At 42.7% G+C, this 23159-nt stretch overlaps 1 protein-coding gene across 1 annotated transcript in view; it reads left to right on the top strand.

Annotated features, from left to right (window-relative positions):
- Positions 1-23159, top strand: part of LOC117362914 (multidrug resistance-associated protein 5-like) — a 324462-nt gene that overhangs the window by 114137 nt on the left and 187166 nt on the right. The window contains 2 exon segments of the mRNA XM_033950006.1: positions 13134-13206; positions 16153-16356. Of these exon segments, the coding sequence (XP_033805897.1) occupies positions 13134-13206; positions 16153-16356 (277 nt within the window).

Below are 23159 nucleotides of genomic sequence, written 5' to 3' on the forward strand. Positions count from 1 at the left end.
GCTAATAAAAGTTAGGTGTCTTTATAAAATAGCACCTAAGTAAATGCCTTCCTGCCCTCTTAAACTAGGAGCATGTTATTAAATTATCCTTTTTTTTCCCAAATCTTTATTCATTTTAACATATACATCAAGTGTACATTAAAATATGAACACAACATATTACATTATCACTTGATAATTCCATAACAATATATAACTAAAAGATTTATTTCCCACCCCCAACTCATATCTATACATGAATAATATAATTCCTATGTATATTAATCAATTAAATTATGCACATATATATTGAATTAGCATAACCCACCCATCCCCCATCCCCCCATTCTTTCAATTATCATATAAGGAAAAAGAATAATAAATTAACATTAATCATTATGATAATTTATTATTGGCCTCCACACATCTTTAAATCTGTTAAAATGACCATTTTGTATTGCAAGTAAACGTTCCATTTTGTACAGATGACACACTGAGTTCCACCAGAAGCTGTAATTTAGTCTAGAACAATTTTTCCAATTCAATGTTATTTGTTGTATCCCTACTCCTGTAAGGATCATCAAAAGCTTATTATTTACTGCAGATATTTGGCTTTTATTTCTCATACACATTCCAAATAAAACTGTATCATATGAAAATGCCACATGATTTTCCATAAAGAGGTTAACTTGATCCCATATTGATAACCAAAATGCCTGAATATATGGACAATAAAATAAAAGATGATCCAGAGTTCCAACTTCAATTTTACAATGCCAGCACTTATTAGACTTAGAGCAATCTAATTTTTATAATCTAGTAGGGATCCAGAATGCTCTATGCAACAAAAAGAACCATGTTTGTCTAATAGATGCCCACATCGTACCTTTAATTCTCCAAGACCAAATACGTGGCCATTGAGATGCATTAATCTGATGCTTAATCTCAATGCTCCAAATATCCCTTAATCCATTTTTAGGTTTCTTATTCAAATAATTAGATATTATTCAATTATCCTTAATCTCAACAAGAATAAGTTGATGGGTTTTGAGTAAAATTGTCATGTCAAACATCAGTTTTCTCTGGATAAATGTCTGATTTCAGGGGGGTTTTCAAGTTCGAAACCTGGGGATTATTTTTTGATTCTGCTTTAATGCTACATCCTCAGGTGAAACATGTTATGAATGTTGTCTTCTATAAATTGAATTTGTTATGGAGAATGAAGCCATTTTTGTCTCCTGATGATTTTCACACTGTTCTACAAGCCATTTTACTTTTAGGTTTAGATTATGGCAGCTCAGTCTATCTAAATATACGAGTCGTACCTGTTATCACTTTGAAATTTTTACATAATCTAAAATGCTGCTGCTTGGTTTTTAAGAAGATCAAGGTGAATAGAATATATTACCCCTGTTTTATGTTAATTTCACTGGCTCATGTTTTGATGTGTAAAGTTTAAAACCTTACCTTTAATTCATAAAGCACCTTTATGTCTCAGCTCTGTACTGAAGAGTTACCAGGCAACTCATTGACATTTATAGGACTAAGATAATTATGCCTGATGGAGACTCGTGCTTGGTCTTTTGCTGTTTCTAGTTATACCTTACAGAATTGTCTTCCAGAATCATTAAGCTCGGAATCCCTTCTCACAGTGTTCAGGAAGAAGTTAAAAGCTTTCTTTTTTATGCAGGCATTTGAAGGTGTTAATAGTGTATATAACAGGAATAAAACTATTGTTATACCCTGGTCAGTGTGCTAGAGGAGCTCCAGAAAGCATAGAAGAACTCAGAAAAAAAGTTACCTTATGGGAATTCTTGGCAATGTAGTCCCTGAGAGTCATGAACTGACTGGTATAAACTCACATTGGAGATGGGCAGGCTGGAAGATGTAATAAGAAAGCAGCAAAGGCTCAGAGCACAGGTGAAGGTACCCAGACTGTAGAGAAGAGAGAAAGAGAGGCATGGAAAGAGCAGAGTCAAGATGAGGCAGAACTGCAAAGCCAAAAGAAGTGTTCAAGAGAGAAATGCAAAAGTAAAATGCTGGCCTTAGATATCAGCCTCTGAATTGAGATAAGAACTTGAATGCGGTTAAGATTTTGGGATTAAGAAATTGAGATATTATCAGAGTTTAGAAAGCTGACTTGAAAATAGTATTGTTTTTGTCAGATGTCTGACTAGAAATCATTGGGAAGCATTCACTTGAACTTTTAAAGGGTATGGCAGGTAATCTGTGGAGGGAATCATACAGACAGGTTGGGATAGGTATTTACAGTACCATTAGAAATACATCCAGTTTTGAAATTGTCACAGAGGCTTTATATGGGCTAGATATGTTACTTAGTGGAGTAACATCCTGCTTAGACTTAATGTTATAGCTTCCTCAGCCCCAACTGCAACCTTCATTCCCTTGCCACCGCTGCTTTCTCAGCTTTGCAGTGGTGGTGGCATCAGTAAAAGCAGCAGAAAGGATGCATGGAACCATTTCTATGTGTGCTCTTCTCCTAGCTTTGCCAGTCCCACTCCATCCGACACAGAAAGTTTGTCAGAGGGTGTAGAACTGGCAAAGAAGTGTAATGTACAGGAAATAGTCTTGCATATGCATCTTGTCTACTGCTTTTACCAATGATGAAGCTGATCAAGGAAGGCAGCAAGATGAGAAGTGGGAAGAAGGGGGGAAGAGAGAGAGGAAGGAGGTAATGCTGAGGTAAGGAGAAGGGGATAAATGGATAGGGAGAAAGAGAAACTGGGCTATGCTGGATGGGGAGTAGGGGATAGGGCAATAATAAAAGGAGGACAAGAAAGAGAGAAACAAGGCAATTCTGGATGAAGGAATGAGACAGAGAGCAAGAGATGGGTTGATGATGGATACGAGGAAGAGAGCAAGAACTACCATTTGACCTCGCTTCCACTCCCCAAGTCTTTACCAAATGTCTCACTATAGTTGCAGCATTTAAATGCAGACTGGGGAGTGCATGTGCTTGACTACTTGAACAATTGGCTGGTCAAGAGTTCATCCACAAAGGGTGTTCAAGGATCAATTCAGAGAACCATTTGGGTATTGGAGTTACTAGGGTTCATCATAAATTACCTAAAGCCCCATCTCCTTCTCACTCAGCAACTGGAATTCATAGGAACCCTGCTAGATCTGATTTAAGCTAAGGTCTTCTTTCTGAAAGGTCATGGCTGAAGCATTGATTTTCATCAACCTTTAAATCTACCAGAGCCAGCAGATCACAGTTTAGCAGACATTGAGATTGTTGGGCCACATATCTTTCAGTGTTTGTAATACCCATGGTGCATCTCCACTGTCATGGGAAACTAGTGGGTGTCATCTCTTGTCACTCCCCTCCTCTGCAGAAGTCACTCTTGTGGTTCTGGACTTCCTTTCCAAATTTCTCCTCTACACAAGATACTGATGGCATATGTATTCAACCTGGGCTAGGGAGCTCACATAGGTGGTCTTCACACCCAGGGTTTCTGGCCTGCTCAGGAGAGACAACTCTATATCAATCTCCTGGAGCTGAGGGCCATTTGGAATGCTCTAAAGCAGGGTTATTCAATGTCGGTTCTTGAAGGCTGCAATCCAGTTGGGTTTTCAGGATTTCCCCAATGAATTTGCATGAGATCTATTTGCATGCATTGCTTCCTTTGTTTGCAAATAGATCTCATGCATATTCATTTGGGAAATCCTGAAAATCTGACCTGGCAAGGGCCAAGGTGAGACGCCCTTACTCTAAAGGCTTTAAGATATTGACTATTGTACAAAATAATTATCATCTAAACAGACAATTAGATTGCAGTGTAATAAGTCGACAAGCGGGGAGGCATGAGGGTCATCTAATATAATAAAGCCCTAAGCGCGCATACGCACTCCCACCTGCGTACTCCTGTTTTCCGTGAGCTGTAGGGGCATGCAGGTAGGAGTGCGCATGCATGCGGCGGCGCGGAGCCTGTCGGACGCGGCAGCTCTTGCAGTCTGAAGGATGTTAACTGGCTAGGGCGATGTCAGCGGGGGCCGGAACGGACTTTAATTCCTGCCTCTCAGGCTTCTCCTCCTGCTCCAACTGGGCCCGCGTAAAAAAAAACCAACCCCAGAGCTCGCTTCGGGTCCGGTCAAGGGCTGCGGGTCCTGATACCTTCAGATTCCAGCAGTGTCTGCAGCACTCTACACACTGCTGCTTCAGGGCCTTCAGTGTGTAGAGTGCTGCAGACGCTGCTGGAATCGGAAGGTTAGTCGGGATCATGGGAAGGGAAGGGAAGGGGGGGGCGGGAAGGGACTAAGGGAGCCGGCCAGATCGCGGGAAGGGAAAGGGGGGTAGGGGAAACGCTGCTGCTGCACAGGGAAGTGGTGTGGGGGGGAAGGAAATGGAGGGGGAGGGAATCCTGCAGTGGCTGCTGCACAGGGAAGTGGTGGGAGAGAAATGCTGCTGCATAGGAGGCAGGGAGAGAGACAGATAGAAAAAAAAGAAGACACAGGGGCAGGGAGAGACACAGAAAGACAGACAGACAAAGGGGGCCAGGGAGAGAGACAGACAGCGGGAGGGAGAGAGAGACAGAAATAAAGACACACAGACATATATTCTAGCACCCGTTAATGTAATGGGCTAAAATACTAGTAAATAAATAAATATGGTCAGGATGTGATTTTGGGCCTTTAGCCCATGATACTTGGAGCCATAAACCTGGAGGGAAAAGACAACAGCTCAGTGGGTCTGAACAGGGTGATGTAACTGCATGAGTGTATCTCTTCACCACTTCATCAACAAAGTCCCTCAGTTCTGCTCCAGGCTGTAATCGCACAGAAAACTATCATCAGATGCCTTTCTCCTCCACTGGGGGACAGGCCTTCTGTATGCATTTCCTCCAATGCCTCTTGTGGGGAAGACTGCCAAAACTTAAGCAGGATTAGAGAACCATGATCCTCATTAATCCCTAATGACAGAGGTAGATATGACTCCTTCTGGTTTGGGAGCTAGTCGCAGAAGAAATGTGGAAACTAAATTGATTTCTGACCCTCATTACTCATAATGAGGAGTCTCTCTTGCATCCCAACAACCAATCCCTGGCCTTCACAACTTGGATCTTGAGAGCATAGAGCTAGCATCCCTTCATCTGCATGATTGTATCTTCCTCATCCTGCATGCTTCCAAAAGAGTTTCCACTAAGAGACCATACAATTTCAAATGGAAAAGTTTGCTATCTGGTGTGAGGACAAGGCTGTAGATCTTTTTCAATGCTCTACACAAAAATTGCTTGAATACCTTCTGCATCTTTCTGAGCCTGGTCTGAAAACCAACTTTATAAGTGTTCACCTCAGTGGAATTGGTGCTTACCATAACCATGTGGAAGATAAGTCCTTTTTCTGAACAGCCTCTAGTTGTTTACTTCATGAAAGTTTTACTTCTAAAAAAAACACCAATCAAACCTCCCACTGTGTCATGGGACCTCAGCATCATCCTCACCCAGCTGATGAAAGCTCCTAACCCTAACCTGATGCTTGTCACCTGAAGTTCTTGATTTAGAAGGTTTTGTTCCTTGTGATGGTTATTTCAGCACACAGTCAGTGAGTTTCAGGCCCTAGTAGTTAATCTACCTTATACAAAATTTCATCTTAACGGAGTAGTTCTTCTCACTCGTCTTAAGTTCCTTCCAAAGGTGGTGTAAGACTTTCACCTTAATCAGTCAATTGTTCTGCCAACATTTTCTCCCAAACCTCATGCTTATCCTGATAAAAGCACAGTGCATACTTTAGACTGAATGCAAGCCTTGTCCTTTTATCTGGAGCAGTCTAAAGCCCATAGAAAGACCACTCAGCTTTTTATTTCTTTCACCCAAACAGGATACGGCAGTCATTGGTAAACACGTGGAGGAGCATAATTAAAAATGTGCCTAAGTCTGAGGTTGGACATTTTGTGCAAAACGTCTACAAACCCAGTAGGAAAAATGTCAATTTTCAAAGCTGCCAAACATCTATCTTTTATTTTTGAAAACGAGAAGGTATAAGTTTTGATCCTTAGGACATCTACCTTTTTTGCCCATTTTCAAAAATAAAAATGTCCACATGAAAAACGTACAAAAGCAAGTTATGTAGATGTACCCACCAACTACCTTGTTTGATAGCAGCAGAAGGAATCCCCATCAGCTGAGCCAGTTTTGGGAGATTCCTGGTGGCTGAGCTGATGGGGATTTCCCCAACCAGAATCAGCTGGGCCACAGAGCCCTACACCCCTCCCCCTGACATCCCCTTGACATCCCCGACATCCCCCTGATATCCCATATATCCCCTCACATCCCGACATCCCCCATATCTCCCCTCACATCCTGACATCCCCCTGATATCCTGTACCTCCCCTGACATCTATGCCCCCTCATCCCCCCAACATTCCCCCCTCTACATCCCCGGCACCCCTCCTCCCGTATCTTTGGAAGAGCAAACAGCAGGAGGGAAGCTCACTCCCTCCTGCATACAGGGCTGCATGCTGCAATGATGGGACTTCCCCCTCCCAATGCCCTGATTGGCTCAAAATGGCAATTAGGGATTAGGAAAGCTGGAGAATTGGGAAACAGTATAATAATGAGTGATTTCAATTGCTAAATTAGCAAAACTCAAACTCTAAAGAAACAAATATAAAGAACTTCCCTGTAATCAACTACAGTAATTTATACAATATTCAGAGCACAATATCCTGTGACACACTTATCCCTTGCCCTAACCGGCCGAGGGACTAAGTGTGTTGAGTTCTGGCCTGACGGCGTGGCCTCCTCAGGTTGGAGGAAGGCTTTTCAGGGTAGAACAGACCTAGGCGCCTGCCTAGTCTGCCAGGCCACACTGAGAGTAACTTATAAAGAGAAGACCACACAGGCAAGTCTTGTTACAAAAGAATGTTCTTGAGCTTTATTGAACCCGGGGGTCTGAATACCATCAGCCACCCGTATGTCATGGCAAAAATTATAAAACACATAATAACTTGCAGTTGTCAGAATGGCTTGCTATAAATGCCACATACAGTTCAAGACCCTGGACTTTCCAGATTAACTACAGTCCTCTTCACCAGGGAAAAAGGCAAATGAAAAATATCAGGAAAATAAAACTTTCAAACTTTGCACACCTTGTGACTACAGCCAGAGTAATTATAGTTTCAAAACCTAGCACTGAATTTCTTAAACGTTTCAGCTTACCTAGCTGAGACACGGACAGGCTTGCAGAGCAGGCTTCACAGCTCGTTATTATCAGCTGGGCTTCCTGGTCGACGGAACACAGCAAGGCATTATATAAGCTGTGAACTTTACTTGGGTTTTTCCCACGGAGCTTTCACACCTCTACAGATAAAGTTCCTAGAACAAACAAAGCTCTCCGGGCAGTCATACAGAGTAATTGAGAGATTTTCCTGCTCTTCTCCTAATCTCTGCCAGCTGGGCTTGGGTTACGGGAGACAGCACACGCACAGCCTTGCTTCCTTCCCATTAATAACTAACCTCCATGTCAGTGGGGAAATGGCTAGCTTCCAGCAATGGCTCAGCGACGTCCATAGCCTCTGTCTGCTCAGCAGCCTCTGGGTTGGAGTGGAGGTAGTCCTCTGTCATCTCCACGTCCTCACTTCTGCGGGCTGGAGGAGAGAGACTTCTCCCCTCATCTGCCTCCAAGCTCTGCTGCCTCTCCTGCCGCTGCCTGAGCTCGTTAGCCCCAGCTCCGTCCCGGCTTTCCCTGCTCCCCTACTGAGATTCCATACTCTGTTTTTATGTTGGTTAAAGCCCCACCCCTCTCTCCTCAGAGCAGCTGTGTTAGGCAGGAAATCCCTAGGGAAATAACTCAGGTTTCTCCTAGGCTGGTAATGAGCATACCTTCCAGCCCTAGGACTCCACTTCTCAATAAGAGTCCTCTCAGGCTTTCTAGGGTACCTGTCCTGAGATGGCGCTCTCTGCTGGATGTACCTATGTTCCTGCCTCTCCTGCTCTACCTCACTGTCTGAGGGGTAGTCAGCCAAAACCAAACCTTTACTTTTAACCTGGTCAGCCCTTCTGACCAGGGACTGTGTTTTGCTTTTATCCCTTACAGGGACAAAGCTGGCCACAGGTTTGTCACAATCCGCAGCACAATCACACATCAAAGAAAGCAAAAAGACATGAAAAAGAAAAGAAAGTGGAGAAAAAAAGCCTCAGTTCAGCTTCATGGGCTCAAAAAACTCCACTTCCACAAATCATATCAAAGCATTCAGTCAATCTTTTATGTCTGCGGCAGCAACCTCCACTCAAAGTATATAAGATCAAAGATTTTCAAATTGTAGGGCAAGTTCAAAAAAACCACAAAAGGCACAGATCCAACAATGTGCACTTAAAGGCAAAGAAAAAGCAGGTACTTACAGTAGCTGCTATTCAAAAAATGCTGATTGTGCTGTAATCCCCATGAAAAACAGCACACACAGGACACACGTTGTATAGGCATCTTCAGTGCAGGACCCGACAGGGTATTTCCTTGTTTCGCCAAAGCTACATCAGGGGTCTTATTTTGCCAAATCCAGAAAGTGTCACAGACTCACACATTGGGGCATACACAATGGCGCCGGGGATCAATTATGATTTCAATTGCCCCAACATTGACTAGTTAAATGTTACATCGGGAAGTGCTAGGGAGGTAAAATTCCTAGATGTAATAAATGACTGCTTCTTGGAGCAACTGGTCCAGGAACTGACAAGAGGGGAATCTATTATAGATTTGGTCTTTAGTGGAATTCAAGGCATAGTGCTTAGTGTTGGGTCCCCTGGGAAACAATGATCATAACGTGATCAAATTTGAGCTGCTACCAGGAGTGATGGCACAAAAGAAATCTACTATAGAGGCGTTTAATTTTTGAAAGGGTGACTATGATAAAATGAGGAAAATGGTTAAAAAGAAACTAAAAGGATCAGTTTCAAAGGTTAGGACTGTAAACTAGACATGGATGTTATTTAAAAATACCATCGTGGAAGCCCAGACCAGATGTATTGCATGTATCAGCAGAGGTGGAAAGAAGAGGAAACGAGAGCTGGTGTGGTTAAAAGGTGACGTGAAAGAGGCTATTAGAGCCAAAAAACATCCTTTAAAGAATGGAAAAAGGATCCAAATGAAGAAAATAAGAAGAGACACAAGCACTAGCAAGTTAGATGCAAAGCATTGATAAAGACAGCTAAGAAAGAATATGAAGAGAAACTTGCAAAAGAGGCAAGAGCTCATATCAATTTTTTTAGGTACATCAGAAGCAGAATACCTGTGAGGGAATTTGTGGGATCGCTGGATGATCAAGGAACAAAAGGGGCTCTGAGGGAGGATAAGGCCATAGCAGAGAGACTGAATGAATTATTTGCTTCGGTCTTTAAGGAATAAGATGTAAGAGATCTACCTGAACCAGAAATGGTTTTCAAGGGTAATGATGCAGAGGAACTGAAAGAAATCTTGGTGAATCTGGAAGATGTACTAAGCCAAATTAAAAAGCGATAAATCACCTGGACCGGATGGTATACATCCCAGTGTACTAAAAGAACTCAAACATAAAATTGCTGGCCTGCTGTTAGAGATCTGTAACCTGTCGCTAAAATTGTCTGTAGAATCTGAAGATTGGAGGGTGGCCAATGTTTTGCCGATTTTCAAAAAGGGTTCCAGGGGAGATCTGGGAAATTACATACCGGTAAGCCTGACTTCAGTGCCAGGCAAAATGGTGGAAACAATGATAAAAAAATAAAATTGTGGAACATATAGCCCTTAAAATAGCTCCCAACATGCCCCTTTGCTCTCTGGACACACAGCAGCTTAGAAGTGCTGTTGCACATCCAGAAAGTTGGTTTTGATTATTGCACTTGGACATCCCTGCTATTAGGACATCCAAGTGCCAAGTTAGGCTGGTTTTTGGCCATTTAAAACTTTTGATTATAAGCCCCATTCTATCCAAATGGCTAGCAGATTCCATCTCCTTTACTTATGCCTAGCCTGGTATGACTATAAAGGGACATGGCATACCTCATAGTGTCAACTATGGCTGCATTGATAGCTTACTTGAGGTCATTGTCCATTGAGGAGATTTGCAAAGCTGCAATGTGGTCTACAGTCTACACATGTAGTATCAAATCTCAGAAACTGAAAAATCCAGTAACAATCTATAATAAACACATTCACATGGATTGTGTAGAAGGTAAAAAGAGCTACAACATGAGTCAAGGAAGGCCCCAATGGGAGGAATAGCCTCAGATAAAGCCCTCCCACCACCACAGCTGTGGCTAAGGTGTTCAGGCGGAGAACCTCATCAGCATAAAAACCTCCCATGGAGACTAATACGGTTCTATGTTGTGCAAATAAATAGCAATGTTAAATAGCCAAGTGGTCACAATTTTAGGTGTAAACTAACTCAAAACTTATCTCTTGTCCGTGTAATGAATTATAAAGCTTGGTTGGAATACCAACGATGGCCAGCGTTTCACATAATGCTGCCTCAGGGTGCAACCTCCGATCATGAGCTTTCAAAAATGGAACACGCTGAACCGTATCTCCTTACACATGTACATCTCACTGCTGTCTTGAGAAGGATTCCTGATGTATCAGTTGGTTTTGTCAGACAGTTCTGCAGAATTTATTTGGCGTCTAGAATCCAACTCTACCCTCCTAGGGCCATTTGTGTTCTGTTTCAGGCTGCACCCACACAACAGGAATGTATATAATTCTAGGTTAATTGGTTCTGTTTTAGCTTTGCCTGTTGCAAGACCCTATTCTCCATTGTTTTTGATGAGCCTAGTAGCTAGGGATTCCCATATGTTGCAAATGATATCCTGCTTGTCCTCAGAGAAAGCAAAATTACTCATCTGACAAAAATCCACAACCCCACAAGCTGAAGACATCCATAGCCCACTGAACCAAGTTTAGAAAAGTGTAGCAATCAAAGGCAGCTCAGGCCCACCCAAAATTGACACATCATTTCAGACATTTTTTTATTTTATTTATTCAAATTTCTATACCATTCTCCCAGGGGAGCTCAGAATGGTTTACATTAATGTATTCAGATACTCAAGCATTTTTCCTTGTTTGTCCCGGTGGACTCATAATCCATTTAATGTACCTGGAGCAATGAGGGATTAGGCGACTTGCCAGGGTCATAAAGAGTAGCATGGGTTTGCTCTTACAATTTCAAAGTGCTGAGGCTGCAGTTCTAACCACTGTGCTGCATTCTCAGACATATTATGGTAAAAGATAGCATGGCAAACATTGACAAAGGTGGCAGAACATAGTTAACAAAAGCATGAACATAATATGACAAAACATGGTATGGTGAGACATAGCATGGTGAGTATAGTTTGGCAAAACATAGCACAACAAACAGTATTACAAAGCATGGTTAATATAGTATGACACGACTTGGCAAAAATGGTATGCAAATCTGCATGATAAAACATAGCATAAAAGACATTGAAAGGCAAATATTGTGCGACAAACATGGCATGAGAGATTGTAGCATGGCAGACATAGCGTGGCAGACATAGTATGGTAAATATGGTGTATAGTAGGGCAAGAATGGCAAACAATATGACATAGTGTGGTAGAACATTGTATGACAGAACATGACATGGTCAGACTTAAGATGAAGCACATCAGCATCTGAGGCTCAAGACACGGAGGGTTGTGGCCCTTTGTCAGAAGGTCCAGGGAATTTGGATTGGCTCACTTTCGTAGAGGGTCAGGGAAAAAGGTGATTTTTTTTATAGCTTTCCTGAAGTTCAGTAGACCTTCTAATGATCTTATGTGGATAGGTGCCAGAGGCACAGTAGGTAGTGTGAATAAAATCTTTCTTGGGGTGTTCTCAAGGCAGAGGGTGTGTCCCGAGGGCGTGTGTAGTAGCTTTCCTTCATGCAAGCAAAGCGGTTGATTTGGGGTGTAGGGCGGAAGTTTGGAGGCCATTTAGGTCGGTACCGTGTCATGGAAGAATTTGGAGGTCATTACTAGGCCTTTGAATATACATTATTTGTCGATCAGCAGCCAGTGGACAGCGTGTAACGCCGGGGCTATCTGGTCTCATATGTGGAGATTCTTTAGGAGTCGGATGGCAGCATTTTGTGCTCGTTGTAGTTGATGGAGGTTTTTTGTAGTGAGTCCATTTAGGAGCATGTTGTAATAGTCCATACAGAAGAGGACACACATGAACTGAACATGCATGAGAATTGGGTATGCTAGTAGTGCCGATATGAGTGGTTTGGAGAACCACAACTGACTGCCACAGTTTTTTGTCAGAAATTCAATGGACTATGGATATCTTCAGCTGGCAGGACTTGGAGACCCCTGCCAGCTGCATGAATAGTGTGCATAGGGTTACTAACTTTTTGAAAGATTGAAATCCAGCACCTGCTATCGCCTTTCTCCACTATCCCTTGCTGCTTCATGTCATGCCCTCAACAAATAACTGCAGTGTGGGCATCAGTACAGGATGCCTTATATGGTGTTTAGGCCCCTCCTAGTGCATTTTGAAGAGGCGAGCCTGGAGGAAGGAGGGAGGGATATCTGCTCCCTCCTGCCACTTCTGAAAAGGTACAGGAAGGGAGAGGGGGGTGCTTAGCTTGGGTTCTGGCTGGCCTACCTACCATAGGGAGGGGGAGCGGGACAAGAGTGAGAACAAGGAAGGCTGGGGGTCCAGCCCAACAACAGGACCACTAAGGAAATGTGTTTGGGCTTGGGGAGGGGCTTGGGGGGGTAGGTAAGGAGGTCTGCTGGACTACCAGGGATATTCTTTTTTTGGCTGAGGGATTTGGGTTGACTAAGGGGGTGGTCCACTAGACCACTGGCTTTTTTTTAGGGGGAGGGGGGTGTTGCCTGGACATGCAAACAGGAGTTGTGTCTACTACACAGTTTTGTAATTTGTGTTGCGCATCAGTCTCTGAAAACAGACCAGAATTTCTTTGGTGCTGTAGTTCTACAGCACTGGAGTTTTGTGCATCTGTCTCTTAGACTTCTACACTAGATAAATGTTTAAGTGCCAGTTTATGTATGTCTCAAATGTAAAATGAGAGCCATAACATCTTCAGGACAATATTTTGTAAATTAAATAACACATTGTGTAGAACAGATCTCTAACACGATTGTCATCTTGTTAATAACAAGATATATACTTTCAGTGTATAATTGCCCTATTTGCTATTTTTAAGATACCAGGTAACACTGGAAGCATGTTGTCTGTATCCTGACATAGCCTGCTTGCCTCATGGAGATATGACAGAGGTAAGTTAACAAAACTAAGAAAATCAAATAAAATGCATATTTACTAGTTCTTAAAATATATTCTGTTTGTTTTAACTCTATCTACCCACTACCTTGTTGTGACTCAGCATATAACACAGGGCTAGCCCAAGAATATATCACAGTATTGTTGTGGTGGTGCACCCTCAGTCAGATCCTCCCCAGTCTAATCCCCTCCCCACAAGCAGAGTCCTCCAGCTGATCTGATACCCCTGGAAGGCCCTCTCACCTTCTCTAAGCCATCACAGCCCTGCCCCCTCACCCTAACAGGAAGTCCACCTCAACCCTCTCCCCTAAAAAAAATATCCTCCAGGAGTTACCCAGGTATAATCCCTGGTGGTCTAGAGAGATGGAATGGTAACGGTCCCGGTGTAGTTCCACGCAGTCTGGTGCTGGTGCAAAATAAATATGAAACATAAAACATGAAATATTTCTGTGTATAAAACAGTGGAAGTTTACTAACTTGGCCAGCCAAATACAGGGACTGCTGCCATAATATGCCTAAATCTGGCTAGCAGACTACCCTCCAAAAACTCTGTTTCTGCTATCCTAATCCCCCTCTATTTTTCTCATTTCAGTTTTTTAAGATGTAAAAAATCCATCCAGTTAGATTCCCTTGCCCCCTTTCCTGTCATACTTCATTTTAATAAAAAGAAATTGTCATCCAACTTTATTTTGATATAAGAAACACATTAGGTCATAAAGCTGTTCCCTGTTTCATCCTATGTCATCCCCTCATGATTCTCCGTCTCTGACCTCTCCAAACTCATCCTCAGTTAGAGTCAGCATTAGGAATAACGAAGAGTTCAAGGCCAGAATGGATTCTGAAAGAAAAAAGAAAAAGATTATGAATGGTAATGGGGTATCATTCACTTACATTTAAAAATTTTTAAGGAGTCATATTCAATCAGAGCCTGCTTCTCATAAATTGTAGACATCTCTTGTTCACAACTCTCTTTTGTCCCATCTGCATGCCTTATTCTTCCTTACTGAAGTTTCCAAGTTTATTTAAAATTTTCTATCCTGCCTTCGGGGCGGCTTACAATCTAAAACAAGATTTAATAATAATTCAATGTACAAAAAATAAAAACAGCATAATACATAAAATTAGGATTCAAGGGGAGAAATACAAAAGTTATAGCAAAGGAAAGGAAAATAACATTAGGGTCATTCTTTTGTTTTCCAAGATGCCAATAGCGCTGCCCATTAAACCTGAGAGTATGTATCGGAAAAAAGGTAGGTTTTCAAATTTTCCTCTGTGGTGAGGATGAGCCAATTTTAACTCAATGTTTGCCGAATGATTATGTAGCAGTTTTTAAGGCCCATTTAAAAGCCCACCTCTTTGAGAGTGCTTTCAACTCCTAACTCCTTGTAGTAGTAGTAGTAGTAGTAATAATAACGTTCTCCTCCTCAAAGTCTTTTGGGTTGAAGAGGTGTGGGCTAGCCTTGCTGGCTCCAAGTGATATTCTGATCACTCAACTTACTCTTACCACCCCTTCCTCTCATGGAAGCTATGCCTTTCTGGTTCTCCTCCTCTGCTTTTCATTTGATTGTCAGGGAAGACATGAAGTCTGCAAACCAAGTGGAGCAAGCTTCATCCAAAGCAAGGCAAATCATAGGTTGCATACGCAGGAGTTTTGTCAGCCGTAAACCTGAAGTCATTATGCCACTGTATAGATCCATGGTGAGACCGCACCTGGAGTACTGTGTGCAATTCTGGAGGCCGCATTGCCACAAAGATGTGCTGAGACTGGAATCGGTCCAGAGAATGGCCACTAGGATGGTCTCGGGACTCAAGGAGCTCCCATATGAGGAGCGGTTAGGGAAGTTGCAGCTCTACTCACTCGAGGAACGTAGAGAGAGGGGAGATATGATCGAGACATTCAAGTATCTCATGGGCCGCATCGAGGTGGAGGAAGATATCTTCTTTTTCAAGGGTCCCGCGGCAACAAGGGGGCATCCGTGGAAAATCAGGGGCAGGAAACTGCACGGTGACAATAGGAAGTTCTTCTTCACTGAAAGGGTGGTTGATCACTGGAATAGTCTTCCACTTCAGGTTATTGAGGCCAGCAGCGTGCCAGATTTTAAGGCCAGATGGGATAGACATGTGGGATCTATCCGCCAAGATAGATAGGGAGGGTCATTAGAGTGGGCAGACTTGATGGGCCGTGGCCCTTATCTGCCGTCTACTTCTATGTTTCTATACGCTCTAACCAAGATATATACATCTTATCCTAACGTTCCAAGTCTTTCTGAATGTCTGCTACTAAGGGGATATAATTCTGTTGAAATAAAAATTTCCAATCTGCACCTAAATTTATTCCTAAATAACGGATAGGCCCTTTTATCCTACTTCTAAAAGAACATCACTGGTTACCTATCAGGTTCCACATTGTACACAAGGCTCTAACTCTCGTTTTTAAAATCCACCACTCAGGTCTTCCCCATTACTTAGCCAACCACTCCACCACTACTTACCAACTCTCTCTTCTATCATTATATGTGACAAAGCTTGTGTCCACTAGGTATTCAGACTTTTTTTGCTGCTGTTCCCACTCTTTGGAATTCCCTCCCTCTAGAAATTCGCTCAGAACTTTCCTACTTGAAGTTCTGTACTCTCCTGAAAGTTCATCTGCTTAAACAGGCATTACAAGGTGATATTTATTTGGCTTGAGATCTCTTGACAGCTGTGGTGACTGAATTTCAGTTTGTTTTAGGTTTTCTCTCTCTCTTTACCATCTTAAATTTGGAATTCTTTTCTGTCTATTGATTTTGTAAATCACTCTGTAGGTTATACAAAGGGGAGTATATGAGCCTTTTTTTAAACATTAAAATTAATGTGCAGTAACAATAAAATCCCTCTATTAGCTTTTGGGAGCAAGAAATACTGAAGCTTAGTTGATAAAGTATAGGTTTTCTGTCTTCTAGATAGGAGAACATGGTGCCAACCTGAGTGGTGGTCAACGTCAGAGAATAAGCTTAGCCCGTGCCCTCTACAGTGACCAGAGTATTGTTCTGCTGGATGATCCACTCAGTGCTGTAGATGTTTATGTAGGAGCAGAGATATTCAAGAAAGCAATCAAGATTGGAATGCAGAAACGAAGCATTCTTTTTGTAACACATGAGCTTCAGGTATATATTCCCAGCGCAGATGATTAAATACAACGGATGATTAAATATATTCCCGGCGCAGATGATTAAAAGAACTGAAGTTATAAGTCGACAGTGCAGCAGCGAATAAGCTAAGTAAAACATAAAAATTATTGAATGGTTTTCTTAGCAACTAAATTATTGGTGTTAAAATTATTGAGAAGATGTTTTTAAGACTTTATTTTGCACATGAAGCACAAGAAGCACTTTATTAAAAAAATAATTATAAAAAAAGTAGATTCAATGATGATATATATGCCGGAGAGAAATCGTTCAACTGTGTTTAAACAATAACAGGCTGGAGGAGGGTGTCAGGTCAAAAGCGCGCCGGGACAAAGGCGCGCCCAGACAATTGAGCACAGTGCGCGCCGCCGCGTCGCTCTAAATTACTGTTTTTAGTGCTCCGACGGGGGAGCGGGGGGGAACCCCCCCCAGTTTACTTAATAGACATTGTGCTGCGTTGTGGGGCGTTGTGGGGGGTGTGGGGGTTTGTAACCACCCACATTTTACTGAAAACTTCACTTTTTCCCTGTTTTTAGGAAAAAAGTTCAGTTTACAGTAAAATGTGGAGGGTTACAACCCCCCAAACCCCCCATAACGCCGGCGCGATGTCTATTAAGTAAACTGGGGGGGGGGGTTCCCCAACAAAACCCCCCCATCGGAGCACCTAAAAACTGTAATTTAGAGCGGCGCGGCGGCTCGCACTGCGCTCAATTGTCGGCACGCGCTTTTGTCTTTCACACCATTGTCTATGAACCCTGGAGGGGGCATATCTGAAGAAACTGCTAAACCTATACAAAAATATGAAGAATCACAATATTTTACAAGTTTACTTCTTGGTTATGGTTCTTGGAATCAGGTATATATGATGCATTTTTAAAAGGTTCATAGACAACGGCGCAAAAGACAAAAGCGTGCGCCGACAATTGAGCGCAGTGCGCGCTGCTCTAAATTACAGTTTTTAGGTGCTCCAACGAGGGGTTTTGTTGGGGAACCCCCCCAGTTTACTTAATAGACATCACGCCGGCGTTATGGGGGGTTTGGGGGGTTGTAACCCTCCACATTTTACTGTAAACTGAACTTTTTCCCTAAAAACAGGGAAAAAGTGAAGTTTTCAGTAAAATGTGGGGGGTTACAACCCCCCACACCCCCCACAACACCCCCACAACGCGGCGCGATGTCTATTAAGTAAACTGAGGGGGTTCCCCCCCACGCCCTCCCATCGGAGCACTAAAAACAGTAATTTAGAGCGGCGCGGCGGTGCATGCTGCGCTCAATTGTCTGGGCGCGCCTTTGTCCCGGCGCGCTTTTGACCTGACACCTTTTTAAAATACATAAGTAAAGTATACAAACTTAAGGTTTAGTTTAGTTTAGTTTAAAGTAGGAGCCATCTGACTCGTATGACAAGGGGAGATACTGGGACATCTACCCTGCAGCAGACCCAAAGAGACCAGTTTGGTACCAGTGGCAGGGGCCCACTTCTTTGGGCTCAGATCAACCCCAAATTGACACACTTTTGCTGTTGTTGGCGAATAGAACTCTTTACAAGCTTGGTAAGTAGTGTTGTTGAGCTGCCAATGCTGCTAACAGCCTCCTGCGCAAACTTGGTTTTTGCATATGCATATGTTCACAAAAACTGAGCTTACGAGTGGGGCCAGAAGCCATGGCAGCTCTGATATACTCCCATTAACTATTGAGCTTGGGAAAAGTTTTGGCTGCTGGAGGAGATCGTCAGCTGGCAGGGCTTGGGGATCTCCACCAGCTCAGGTATTTACATTTCTCTGAGGACAAGCAGAACATGGTACAGACACACGCCAAGTACACTGTCACTTTAAATTTATAAGATAGTACCCATACTGCATGCATGTCAGTGCCTTCCTACCTGACATTGGCTCATTAGACCATCATTTAATTGTTTTATGCGGAGCTGAGAAGCTGTGTCTTCAGTTTTCACCTCAGTGTGTCAAACTTTTCTGAGTTTTTTGGTGCTGTCTCATCATTATTTTCCTTAACTTTTGTCATAATTCTTTATTTTTATAGTCATAATTTCTACCAGATTTGGTTCATTGTTGTCAACGTTTCCATTTGTGCCCTTTGGATCATTTTGAGCCCTTTTTTCTCCCTGGGAGCATCAATCATTTTCAGATCCATCTTTACTCAAACTTCACTGGGCCATTGAGATCTTTGATTTCATGTTGGCCGTTTTCCCTGCCATGACAAAATCGGTACGGAGTGGCTTCAAAAAATGTTCTTGAGCCTGTGTTCTAACAGTAGCTGCTAAAAGTCTACAGACATTAAGATAGAGTGTGGTTGTTTCACAGCCCTACCTGTTCAGGCACTATAAAATGGGGAAGGGCCAGAGTCAGTGGATTAGCCAAGATCTTATTTAATAATTTAATATCAACATTTAGTAATGAGATGGGCTTATAAGATTTAATATCTGTCCCCAGATTACCTGGCTTCAGTATTAAAGTGATAAGTGCCATATTCGTACCAACTGGGAATTTACTTGCAGTCATAGCTGAGGCATAATAGGCTTCCAACAGCCCACATATATGTGGGAACATCAACTTGTTAAACTCAGGAGAGTACCCATCAGCCAGCATGGTTTCAGTAAAGGCAGATCTTGCCTGACAAACTTGCAGCACTTCTTCGAGGGAGTAAACAGGCGAATAGACAATGGCGACCCAGTCGACATTGTATATCTTGATTTTTAGAAGGCGTTGGACAAAGTTCCACATGAACGACTACTTTGGAAAATTGCATACCATGGAATCGAGGGTGAAATACTCACGTGGATTAAAAACTGGCTGGAGCATAGGAAACAGAGAGTGGGGGTAAATGGACAATTCTCAGACTGGAAGAGCGTCATCAGCGGGGTGTCACAGGGCTCAGTGCTTGGACCTGTGCTCTTCAACATCTTTATAAATGATCTGGACATTGGTACGACAAGTGAGGTGATTAAATTTGCGGACGATACGAAGTTATTCAGAGTAGTGAGGACGCAAGGGGATTGCGAAGATCTGCAAAGTGACATAATCAAGCTTGAGAAATGGGCATCGACATGGCAAATGAGGTTCAACGTGGATAAGTGCAAAGTGATGCGCGTCGGGAACAAAAATCTCGTGCACGAATACAAGATGTCCGAAGCGGTACTAGGAGAGACCTCCCAGGAAAGGGACTTGGGAGTCCATGAAGCCATCTGCACAATGTGCTGTGGTGGCGAAAAGGGCGATCAGAATGGTAGGAATGATCAAGAAGGGGATCACAAACAAATCAGAGAAGGTTATCATGCAGCTGTACTGGGCCATGGTGCGCCCTCACCTGGAGTACTGCGTCCAGCACTGGTCGCCGTACATGAAGAAGGACACGGTACTACTCGAAAGGGTCCAGAGAAGAGCATCTAAAATGGTTAAGGGGCTGGAGAAGTTGCCGTACAGTGAGAAATTGGAGAAACTGGGCCTCTTGTCCCTTGAAAAGAGAAAACTGAGAGGAGACATGATCGAAACATTCAAAATACTGAAGGGAATAGACTTAGTAGAGAAAGACAGACTGTTCACCCTCTCCAAGGTAGGGAGAACGAGAGGGCACTCTCTAAAGTTGAAAGGGGATAGATTCTTTATAAACGTAAGGAAAACTGGAACGCTCTTCCGGCGTCTGTTATAGGGGAAAATATCATCCAGGGTTTCAAGACAAAGTTGGACAAGTTCATGCTATACTGGTGAGACTGGACTCATTTGGAGCTCTGGTCTTGACCTAGGGGTCACCACGTGAGTGGACTGCTGAGCAGGATGGCCATTGGTCTGACCCAGCAGTGGCAATTCTTATGTTCTTATGGCCAATAGTAGTTCTTTGCCCTGATTTGGTCTGTTTAAGTGGTTTTGCAAAGGAGACAATAATCTAGGCACACCAGAGTCCTCAATATAATCCATGACATCTGGGCCTTGGGAGGGTTCAATTGAGGAATAAAATTTCAAAAATGCTGATAAAAACACTCAATTATTTGGGAAGTTTGTGTCAGTTTCCTGCCAATACCAAGATCCAGATGCAATATACAGTATAACTATTAGGTTGACTTTGTTTTGTTATCTTTGCCAATAACATACTAAGTTTATTCCCATATTTATAATATTGATATTTCCTGTAACAAAAGAACTTTGTGCGCCATTTTGTCATAAGGGGCGCGGGGACGATCACGATCTTTCTTAATGGTTTTCGCTGCCAAATCTACCTTATTTCAAGTCAAATATTGGTCCATGCAAGGCACAATATAGTCCACCAAACTCAAATGAAAGCAGGAAAAAAATTCAGCACTTTTAAATTAGAGTTGCGGTCCCGGGTTCGAGAGCTGAGCCGACTCATGTCCGCTTCAGCTCATAGCATCATGTGACCTGAAAATTAATGGGTTTTTAATGGCTCCAGTTGAATTATGTCACGGAACACGGCAGAGATGCCCCTTATTATCATTGCTGTTTGCTATAGCCATGGAGCTGTTTGCATGCCTCATGTTCTTTTGTTTCTGTGGAAGCCTGAGGCTTCCTTGCAGCATCTGAGTCTGGTTTTGAATGATTATGGGCAAGTTTCCGGCTTTTGGGTGAATATGAACAAATCTGAAATTCTTGATCTGAATCTCCCGTCCATGCAGGTTGAACAGCTTCAGTCCCAGTTTGCTTTTCGGCAGGCTCATAAGTCCCTCAAATATTTGGGGGTGCATTTAACATCTAGCCCGTATACTTTATTTGCAGCTAATTATCCTCCCATGCAGCAACGAGTATTTCAGGAGTTGGATAGATGGGAAGGGATGACGATAGGGTGGTTGGGCCGTATTGCCGCTATAAAAATAATGTTACTTCTGAAGCTCTTATTTTTTTTTATGGCCTTACCAATTGCGATCCCGAAGGGATTTTTTCGCACGTTGAATCAAAAAGTTTTTGCTTATGTTTGGAAATGCAACCCCCCGAGGGTGCAACAGGCTCTGTTATGTCAGATTAAACAGAAGGGAGGGATGGGAGTGCCTAATTTTCGACTTTATCATCAAGCGGCCATGTTGCAGGAAGTGGCTGCTTGGATTGGATATGAGGATCGTCCTTGAATGCATTTAGAGCAGGAGTGCCTGCGAGAGATCTCCCTGTGGAGACTGCCTTGGGCACCGGTTTCTATCCTGCGCTTTCATTTGAAAGTGATTAACCCTTATTTGCATGTGATTTTAAGCACTTGGTACCAGTTACGGAGGAAAATGTTCCCGGAGCATAGGCATTTTGCGTTGACTCCTATTAGTCTTTTAGAGGGCTTTGTTCTGGGGGTTGAGGATCCTATTCATTTTCAATGGGTTCAAGCAGGGCTCCGCACGGTAGGGCTACTTTGGCAGAATGAAGGCTTGCTTTCATTTGCTCAGCTACAAGAAGAATATGGACTCTTGCACTCTGATGTGTTATCTTATGCGCAATTAGCCACTTTTCTGCATAAACAGGCTTATGGGGATTTGATGTTGAGAGAAACTAAATTCGAATTGGCTTTGAGAAAGGGAATTGGGCGGATAGGGATTTCTCGCCTCTATCAAGCTTTATTATTGCGGGAGGCTCCTGTAGATACTTATAGGATTGCTTGTGACAAGGAGTTGGGGAGTGCATTGGATGAGGCGGAGTAGGGTAGGTGTTATAGATGCCTTTTTTCTTTGTCTATTACTTCCTCTCTTTTGGAAAATGGGTTTAAGCTCTATTATTGCTGGGGCTTGACATTGGATAAGCTAGTCAGATTTGGGGTTGCTCTTTCTTATAAATGTTGGCGGGGATGTGGGCAATTAGGCTCTTTTGGGCATATTTGGTGGTCTTGCCCTAAGGTTAAGGACTACTGGAATATGGTAGGACAATTGCTGATTCAAATTTTAGGGAAACATTTTCCAGTTATGATGGAGTGCTGTTTACTTAATGCACCCATACCTGGGTTTTTGGCACAAGAACATCACTTTGCCCTCTTTGTGGTTACAATAGCGAGGGTGGCTTTGGCTAGCAGTTGGCGATCGGCTAAGCTGCCGGAAAGGAACCAAGTCCTTACTTGTTTAGATTATGTTCAGCTTATGTGTGAATTAACAGTTATGCAGCGGATGCGGATGGAACCCTACTGGAAAATATAGAATAGCTATGTCCTTTGGTGGGATTCCTCACTCTCCACTGGACTAGAGCCGGTTTAGAGGGGGGAGGGGGGATAGTGGGGGGGAGGATTGGGGGGGGAGGGGGATTGCTTCTGGATGGGAGGGGAGGGTTTTTGGTGATGGTCATGGTTCCTTCTTAAAGTGGGGTGATTTTTGTTAGTAGCGGGATAGTAGATGTTTGTGAGAGGAGCCATTACTTTTGTTTGGCTTTGAATACTGTATTCTGAATAGTGTGACAGATTGTATTTTCTATTTGCAAAACATTAATAAATATTTTTTCTGGAAAAAAAAAAAGAATTGCTATATGGAAAGTGATTAGGAAAGAATATATATGCTAAATAAATAACTTCTGGTCTATTTTCATGGGAGAAAAGTTTAGAGAAAGACCTCAGTTAGCTGACAACTGGTATATATGGGAATGGAGTAGATATCACTCAATTCACAGAAAGTGTTTATTAACAACTGGACAAACTAAAGGTGGACTAAACTTAGAGGGAAAAAAAACCAAGACTAAAATGACTCATCACCTGGAAATAATTCACTAAAAGGGGTACAGCATTGGAAACAATTTACAAAAAACGGTACAAAATTGAATCTCTAAAGCTATTAGGTGCTGAAGCATGGATCCTTGTTG

This window comes from Geotrypetes seraphini, chromosome 6 (genome assembly GCF_902459505.1).
Source record: "Geotrypetes seraphini chromosome 6, aGeoSer1.1, whole genome shotgun sequence".
In the NCBI taxonomy this organism is placed as follows: Eukaryota; Metazoa; Chordata; class Amphibia; order Gymnophiona; family Dermophiidae; genus Geotrypetes; species Geotrypetes seraphini.